This window comes from Mobula birostris, chromosome 4 (assembly GCF_030028105.1).
Source record: "Mobula birostris isolate sMobBir1 chromosome 4, sMobBir1.hap1, whole genome shotgun sequence".
In the NCBI taxonomy this organism is placed as follows: domain Eukaryota; kingdom Metazoa; phylum Chordata; class Chondrichthyes; order Myliobatiformes; family Myliobatidae; genus Mobula; species Mobula birostris.
In genome coordinates this window covers 91,753,414-91,762,813 of record NC_092373.1, presented here as the reverse complement: position 1 = coordinate 91,762,813, position 9,400 = coordinate 91,753,414, and the positions used below count along the sequence as shown (strand labels likewise).

General features: G+C 43.8%; 1 protein-coding gene across 1 annotated transcript; it reads left to right on the top strand.

The window, feature by feature from the left end:
- The first annotated feature begins 256 nt into the window (after positions 1-256).
- LOC140197062 (maestro heat-like repeat-containing protein family member 1) lies at positions 257-5,179 on the top strand. Its single transcript, XM_072256980.1, has one exon. It carries the CDS (start codon positions 257-259, stop codon positions 5,177-5,179), a length of 4,923 nt encoding a protein of 1,640 aa, XP_072113081.1.
- Positions 5,180-9,400: the final 4,221 nt, after the last annotated feature.

The following is a 9,400-nucleotide window of genomic DNA, read 5'->3' as shown; positions in this document are numbered from 1 at the left end:
TAGTGAATAAAAGGCAATCAAATTTAATTGACTCCGAGAAATAATACCGTAGGAAACTGGAGATAATGAGCTGTAATTCAGTTCCTTGGTTCCTAAGTACAATTTTTCTTGAAGGATAAAAACCATTCAATGAAACACAACTCTGAGCAAGGATCCAGAGCACTGGCCCAGGAATCCAAGACAAAAAGAGATTACTCTGAAAACAGCAGCAAAGCAAGTTGGGATATCAGGCATTCCAGAGCAACTTAGAGCAAAGATGGCAAGTGGTAAAATGGAAGCTTTGCTGAATTTGCTACCCGAGGTGCCTTTGGACTCTGACAGCTTAGTTAGTCAGACAGTGTTTAACTCTCTGCAGGAACTGGGGTGCGTGGATGCAGAGGGTGTCCTGACATTCCTTCGTAAGTACATCACCCACCACCACCACCTGCCTCTGGCACGTCGCACAGATTTGCTGAAGGCGATGGTGCAGTTGGTGAAGGACAACATTGATAAGCTGGGAAGGACAGTCGCTAAAAAACTCATCACCTTGGCTTCCTCAGAAATGACCAGACGCATGGATGTGACTGATGAGCACCAGCAGGTTGCAACTCACCTCCTCCTCAGTGTGGGCCATTGGTTTACCAAGGAGGCTTTTGATGGGCTCCTTTCATTTTTCCAGCCAAAGACGGAGCCATTTTTCTTTGTGGTGCTGGCATTAGCCAATCTTTGTAAAGAGCACGTGCATTTCGTTGTCCCTTTACTGAGACCTGTTCTCCAAACTCTGGTCACTCTGCTTCCTGTCGTAACAGAGGAGAAAACCAAGTGGGTATTCTGCTTTGCCTTGGGAATTTTCAGTGAAAGCATCCTTGCATACTTGTATGACATAGAGGAAGCCCCAGACCCTACAGTGAAGAAGAATCTATTTTTCCTGGAGTTCTCCACTGCTTATGACATCCTGTTTAGTACGTGGCTGAGTTCAGATGAAGACAATGTCAACACAGCAGTGATTGAGACATTAGGACAGATTACCCACCTTATACCTTTCGACAAACTGGAGAATGAACTGCCAAGGTTAATTCCCACAATCCTGGCCTTGTACCAGGGGACCTCCAGTGACTTTTGCATCACCGAGGGTCTGTACGGCGTTCTGCACACAGCCATTGAGAGAAACAGTGAAGAGCTGGCTTTGCAGATCGACAGCTTGCTTAGCAGCCTACACAGGCAGATCTGCACTGCACTCTGGCAGCCCAGTGACATTTATGTACAGAAGCAGCAACAAGAAATCCTTTGCTGCTTCAAACTTCTAACACCAGCATTCACCTCTCATATCATAGAATTCCTGCTGCTGAAACTGGAAATCAACAACAGCCAAGTCCGGTTGGGAACACTGACAATCCTGGATCACCTGATCAACACAGTTCCTCTCTACATGGCCAGTCAGAAGAATCAGATTCTGGCTGGTGCCAAGTTGTTGGTGCTGGCTACCGACAACAGGGTGAAGGCAAAACTCAGCCAAGTCATACACACGATGGCCACACATAGTTACTTGCACTTGGATGGTGGTAAGGACATGGTGGAGTTTATCATCCGGCAGTGTGCTCTGCCTGTTACGGAGAATGAGAAGAACACAGCAGATCCCTTAGCCGAGATAGCAGATGTGGTCACAGACCAGAACTTAAGGAGGCAATGTGAGCAACTGATGGAAATGTTGACAGCTTTACCCATCGACAATGTTCTCTGGCCATTGCTCTTTGAATTCATTATCCCAGTTCGATGTACAAATGCCTTAGCGACGATTTGCAACTCTTTGGTGTTTCTTGCAATGAAGAAAGCAGAAGCTGAGCCCACTGAATATTTTCTCAATTACAAGGAGAATTCCAATATTCCTGGGCCTCAGGCACTGTTGACCAGGCTCCTGACTATGTCCTCCTCTTTGCATCAGGAGAAAAGCAGATGTACTCCTGTGTTATCTCTGCTCCGAGTTTTGGGCACTGATATCCACCCTGCAGCACCTCAAGTTTGGGAGAGGGAATTTCCGAACCTGCTCAACTATCTGCAAGTGAATTCTTCAAAATCTCTTTTGCAGAGCCAGTGGGAAGAAAAACTGGTGAAGGTTTTGCTGCAGACACTGGAATTGATTGCAGACGAGAAATGGGCCAGTCAATTTGCCACGGAGCTTATCAGCCACCTTCACAGGCACAGCAATGTCTCACAGGAGAAGGGCTTCGTGTACAAGTGTCTAGGTGTGGTGCTGCAACTTAGCCAGGATGAAGAATTAGTGAAGAAGAAACTTCAAGAGATGCTGCAGACTGTGCAACATAGTGAATCTCAGGAGAAGGAAGGTATAGCTATTGGGTTTGGGTACTGTGCTGTTGCCCATCTCAACACTACATTGACTAGCCTGAAGGAATTTGCAAAGTTAAACGTTTTTAAGAAGACTGCAAGTTATTTTCAGATTATAAAGGATCAGCAGAACATTGAGGTAATCAAGGTAAAAAGCACGCTCATTTTATGCTATGGGCATGTCATGTCATTTTCTCCGAAGGAACTCACTCTGGATAGGATAGACAATGAGATTATAGAGAACGTGCTCAACCATTATAATATCAGGATCTTAGGAATGAAGGTTGAGGTGAGGGATCTGAGTTTGAAATTAGGCCTGATCAAGACTGTGACACAGTCAGTGTCAGCCATCCAAGCCATTGCAAAGACTAACTATAGCTTCAGCAGAAAGGCAGAGCTATTGCATTATATGCAAGAACTCATCAAGGCTGAGCCAACAGAGGCGATGGTGACCCCTGTCCGTAAGTCTGCAATCAATGCCTGCACATCTCTCTTAAAGCTGCAGCCACCGTTAAAGGATAGTGCACAATTGATTCAAACATGCCTAAATGCTGTCTTCAGTTTGCCAAGACTGGAGGAGAATGCTGTCAGTGACCACCCTACCATAACTATGGAGGAGAGGAAGGTGCTCTTTACTGAGACAATGGCCTCCCTGTTGGATTTTTTGAAGGAGCTTCTCCTTTTGGATCTTTCCAGCACTGGGCTTCAGACAATATTTACAAACATGGAGGTGTGGATCCAGTCAGCCAAGGAGCATACACGAGAAATGGCAGTGGAGACCTTCTTGCAGCTTCTGGTCTTTTACCTGGAACAAGCTGATGTCAGTGATAATATTTCATCTCTTAACTTGGGTGTCATTATTGGATGTGTGGTGCTTCGATCCATGGATCCTTCTTGCATTGTAAGGGTGACGGCCATTGAATGTCTAGACATACTTCTGTGTATCCAATTACGCTTCAAAGGGCAGTCTGCAAACCAGCAAGACACTGAGGTAGAGAATCTAAAAAGCATTAAGCAGGAGCTTTATCAGTTCAATCAGAGTTCCATGTTTCAAATTGGTACTGAGATAGGAAATGTTCTCTCAAAGTGCATGGCTCAGGACCAGCTAAAAAGTTTACTCTTCACCTTGTTCAAAGGACTCACAGATAACCAAACCAATGGTTCCTATTCCGCCTCGATTTTCATCCATGTCCTCATTTCTAACTGCGGGGCTAACCTCACCGATGTGCCAGAAATGATCAAAGCGCTGCACCACCAGTTGCAGTCAATCACTGAGGCAAGGATCGTACAGATGGTGACATTTCTCATCTCTGATCTGGTGTCCCAGCATATTCCAGTGACACTGCCCTGCCTCTTAAGTTATCCAATTCCTTTTGATAACCACATTGGTGATGTGTGGAGATTGCTAATGAAAACCAATTCAGTTGCCACCGCCTCCATTAAATACCTATTAGACAACTTAAAGCTGTTGTATGAAAGCAGTAAGGAATCGTTAATGGGCAGTGGGTCAAATTCTCAGATGCATCAGCCTCTGGCTGTAATCTACACTCTTCATGAGACAATATGTTCTCAGCATTCAATAACCATGATAGGGAGTCTCTATCCCCAGCTCTTCAGCACAGTTCTGATTCACCTGAGCTCCAGTGTCCAGCCCCGGCTTCCTTGGGACTTCCTTAGGATCCAGTCAGACAGGAAAACTGGATCGCCCCTGAAGCCTTTTAACGTTATGGCTTGCAACTACTCGGTGGAGATCCTTCAGGTCTTACTGAGGCAGGAGGAGAACAGCAATACAGACCTGGCAAAGAATGAGGACTGGGATTTGCTCAGGAGGCCAGAAGGGCACCATCAAGGGGTTGCCCTGCTGGCAGGCGCTGTGGTCGGTCAAGCTGCGCCACACCTCATCGGCATTGTTGAACAACTTGCACCGGTCCTCACCAACATCCACGAGAGCCAGAGGATTACAGTGGCTGCCTTCTTCGGGGAGCTTCTCTGCCAGACAGTGGTGTCAGAACTGCTCCTTACTGACACACTGGTGAGCATCTTGCTTCGGTGTTTGCTCGACAGCTCTGCTGTGGTCCAGTGGTTGGCTATCAAGGGCTTGGGCAATGCTGGAGCCTGTAATGAGGGGAATAAATACACAGGTAAGCTTCTGCCTACAATGCTGTCACTCATGGACACGAACTCCAAGCAAAACACACTGCTGGCATACGAGGCAATGCACACCCTCTCTAGTACCTTGGACAGCCTGCCCCAACATTACATCGAGCCAACCCTGACTGACGTAGTACTGGGCATTGAACCTCTACTTGAACACCAGCAGGATAAGGTGAGAGCTGCGGCGTTCACCACCCTGTGGAAGCTGCTGCGATTTCAGGACATGCAGCGGGACCCGATCTTTTCAGAGCACCTGTGTTCCACCTTGGTCAGCTTGCTGATTCACCTCAAGGACAGGAACGATGAGGTGAGGAGAACCTGCAGGCTAATTCTGAAACAACTCGGGCCACTGTTGGAGTCAAAGCGCTTGTGCGCACTGTTTGCGGAGCTGGACTCAGAGGAAGGGCCCCTGGATTATGACAGTTACCTGACTGCGGCTTCTCTGTACATTGGTGAAGATCTCTCCAGCAAGGTCATTCACTACGTACAGCACTGCGCCCTCTTCTTCAGCAACCCACAGACCGAGATGCGGGAGAACGCGGTCACCTTGGCGAGTTGCCTCATGCCCAATGCGGTAGCAGATTATCCCAGGTCACCAGCCGCAAATGAGATCTGCCAAAAGATGATCGCTTTGCTGTCAGATCACGTGCAGAGTGTCCGGGTCAAAACGGTAATCGGAATACAACGCCTCTACATGTACTGACCATTGTCAGGTCAGGACTGGGGTCTGTTGGGTCCCGGTGGAAAATTCCTCCTGATGTCAGGAATTTCCTTTGGTACAAAAATGACGAGGGAAAAAGATTGAGATATTGGCTCCTCGATGGTGTGAGTTGGAAATAATCATCAATTTATAATGATTATTGTTTGTGCTATCATTTTAAGGTGATTAAACATTAATTTTTCAATCAGTACATTGGTTGGAGTTGTCTGAAATAAGTTTAATATATTTTAATACCAATGAATCACTTTCCCTTTCACCCTCACAACCATATGTCTGCTTGCCCCTAAACAAGGGGAAAATTGGATACATATCACTTGGTTCTGAGGTCCTACATTTTACAGTGAATATCTCTATTGAGTGCTTATATTCAGTTTGTAGGAGTGACCTCGAGCTTTGGGCTGTTTGCCACTTTAATTCACCATCTGAACCTTACTCTCATCTCTGCTTTTGGCACCTGAAGTGCTACAATGAAACCCAAAGCAAACTTGAAATAAGGTACTTCATCTTCCATTGCAGTCTTCCAGGCTCAATGTCAAATTCTCCAGCTTTAGGAAACTCACACTTTTGTCCGTATCCGAATTGACCAGTTCTACTTGTCATCATTTTGGCTCAATTTCTGCCCTGCTGGGCACAGCCTACAGCTTCATCATTGCACAGATAAAGAAGCATAATTATCTCCATTAATCAACTTAGCCTCACCCTTTCAGAGGTATTTCTACACATCCTTCGCCCACCTTTTCTCCTACTGCAAACAACCATGTTTCTCCTTCTATTCACTAATGAAGAGGCATAGACTTGAAATGTTAACCTTTTCTAAAATTTTCCACAGATGGTTGCTTACCTGATGCGTGCTTCCTGCACTTTTATTCTACAGTGAGCCTAGTTAATCTATTGTTTATCATTATATCCTTCCTCTATTCATACCCTGGGGGAGATTAAGGAGGGAAAAGCTTTCCTCCTTGGTATCTTGCAAACCCTGGACAACTGTTGTTGAGATCAATGTGACTGGGCTGGAGTTTAACTCATTTTAGATCTGACCCACCACTCTCTTTATACCAGATATTAGTGTCAAAGATTGCAGCTTAAAGATGGCAATATCCTTCATATCCTTCCTCTATTCATAACCCGGCCAAATCACCTTTTTTCTATGACGTTGTTAGACCATAGTAACTTTGGACACATTTTCTAGTCTTTCCTTCTCCCCATGAGCCTCTCTCTTTCCTGTTTCTTTGTGACCTCCAGCATCATCCAATCTTGCAATCACCTCATGGTTTTCACCTGATCATAGCCTTCGCATTAATTCCTTTCTCCCCAGAAGCTTCTAATCGCCACAACATGAAAGGTTAATCAACTACTTACTTCAGGGAGAACATGAAAACTCCACATGGACAACATCTGAGGTTAGGACAGAAATGGGTCGATGAAGCTGTGAAACAGCAGCTCATCTTGTTGCATCACTGCCCCACTGCCCCACTTCCAAACCCAAAACCAATTTCTATCTTACTGTTGTAAGAATAATGATCAATCCCCTAGAATGATAGCATTGACCTTACAATCTAACTCGTTATGTCCTCGCACTTTATAGTCTACCTGCACTGCACCTTCTCTGTAACTGGAACACTTTATTCTTTCAGTGCTTTTCCTTTGTATCTGAATGGACTGAAGTGATGAAATGAATCACATGGATGGCATGCAAAGTGGTTTTTCACTGTTCCTCAATTCATGTGACAAGAACACAATCAACTTATCAATTTCATTTACCAGTTTACCAATAAGAAACCAATTACCAGTAGAAGTGAACTAGAAGGTGACAGAACTACCTCATATGGAAAGAACCTTGTACTGCCTCAATGCATGAGATAATGAAATGATCTATATGAATGGCATGCAAAACAAAGTTTTTCACTGTACCTCAGTACGTGACAATATTAACCATTATACCAATCTTCCATATATTACCTTCATCATCTAAGCCTCACGATGATAGCTATTGAGCCCGTGAGATCTGTTGACTCTCTTCATTGTAATAAGTACCATTGCTAATAATGGCCGATGCAGCATGTGCAACAGAGGTTGAATGGCAAGTTAAAGGTTTGTTTTCCAGCATCTGCAGTGCCTCTTGTGTCTATGTTTGATCGCATCTTCTCTGTTAATAAGATATTTTCTTGAATCAGAAAGAAGTGTTTGCAAAAATCTACTGGCAGCTCCAAAAAGCAAATGAGTAACTGGTATTAAGCTGCCAGCTTGTGTGGGAAGAAAATATCATTGCCTTATTGTCACTAAGTATTCCAAACCAAAGCATCATCTATGTGAGTGTTTTGTTGCCACATATTATACCACAATGTAAGTGACCTGCAGAACTGCATTTAATAACATCAAAACCACTTTTTTTTTCAATAATTAGTTGCCAATAGCCACACACCAAACTACTTTGCCATCATTAATCTTTCAGTGTGATTGTAGGATTCTGAGTGGAATATTTTGCTTCTGAGTCCCGAAGCTTGTTGGTTTGTGCCTCGCTCTGAAGACAAAGTACAAAATCTTTAGCTGACTCTCCAGTGAAGGAATGCTGAACATTCAGGAAATGTTAAACTGAAGCCTGTCTGCCCTGTCAGGTAGAATGAAAGACCCCAATGTCAGATTCTCATAGATCTTTGGTTAGGTCACAACTGGAGTGCTGTGTGCAATTCTGGTCACCACAGGGAGGGGGTCAGTGTGCTGGCGAGGTGGCGATTCATCAGGATATTGTCTGGAGTGGAGTGCTTCAGTTATGATGGGAGATTTCTCAGGCTGGATTTGTTTTCCTTACAGCAGATAAGGCTGAAGAGGGACCTGATACAAAGGTATATGAAATTATGAGGGGTATTGATAGGATGGACAGGGAGACATCAGAAACCTGAAGGAATGGGTTTAATGTAAGGAATAAGAGCGCTAAAGGGGTTTTATGGAAAAATAAAATTATCCAGAGGATGGTTGCTTTCTGGAATGCTCTTTCTGAGAAGGTGAGAAAGACAGGTTCTTTCATAGTATTTAAAAATATTTGGACAAGCACAAATCTAGGCAAAGAATGTTATGGACTTAGTGCTGGCGAATGAGATTAGAATAGATGGGAACTGGCTGGTCAGCATGGACTTGGTCAGCTGAAGGACCTGTTTCCAAGTTGCCCGACTCTATGAATAAATTATTGAATACATATATTCATGTCTGTGGTGGATTTTTGCTCTATAAACGAGTACATTATAATTAGGTATAGACAGAAAATTAGAGCTGAATCCAGAATCATGTTATCCATGAACTTAATGAATGGTGAAACAGGCTTGAAGAGCCAAAGGGCCAACTCATACTTCTATTACTTGTTTGTTGCTGTTTTTTTCTCTATTTCAAGGGACAAGGTTGACATCGGAAGATCTGACCTCAAGCCTTCAGAAGTGACTGCTCAGGATCCTAGTGTCATCCTGCACCCTACTCTTGTCCTACTAGCCATAGAGGAAGGGGGCTTGGATCTTTCTCTTGTGCACAGTGGTACACTGAGTTCACTGAATCACCCCCGGAACATTGCAGTTCAAACAATAGTGGCTTTCTCCTGAACATACCGCTGGCTAGATTTGAACCAGTGAACAGTTTACCATTTACAGAATTTACTTCACCTCAAGTTTTAATTTAGTGAAGGTTATTCTTTTGTTAGAGTGGATTAGAAGTGACTGCAAGTTGCAGGAATTAGATACTACTTGATTCATTATTAATAAGGTGCACATAGGTTGTGAAATTCCTGCCTCTAATTAATCATAATGTCTGAGATCGGAATGGATTGTCTTGAAGCTGCTGCTGATCACAAAAAATAATAATTACTCTTCTCATTTTCCTTTACATGGAACATTTTTAAAAATTAAAATTTATGGGGTAACGGATATTGTGTTCTGGACTTCAGAAAATACCCACAAGCTCCATGGGTCACACAGGAGCCATCCTGTGTAGTGGAATGTCTCTCCATAATAAACACGGGGTGTGGCAGAAACAGATGTAGCTCCTTTTGGAGTGATCCATTTTCAACTGAGAATGGTATTTTAAGAATTTTAGTGAGTAGAATAGATTCATCACCAGGCTGCAGGAGTCGAAAGAATTTTATAATGTGTACTCTTATAAAAGTGAGGATGGAAAATATGGAGGCTTTGTGATCAAGGTATCTAAAATAATAAAATAGTA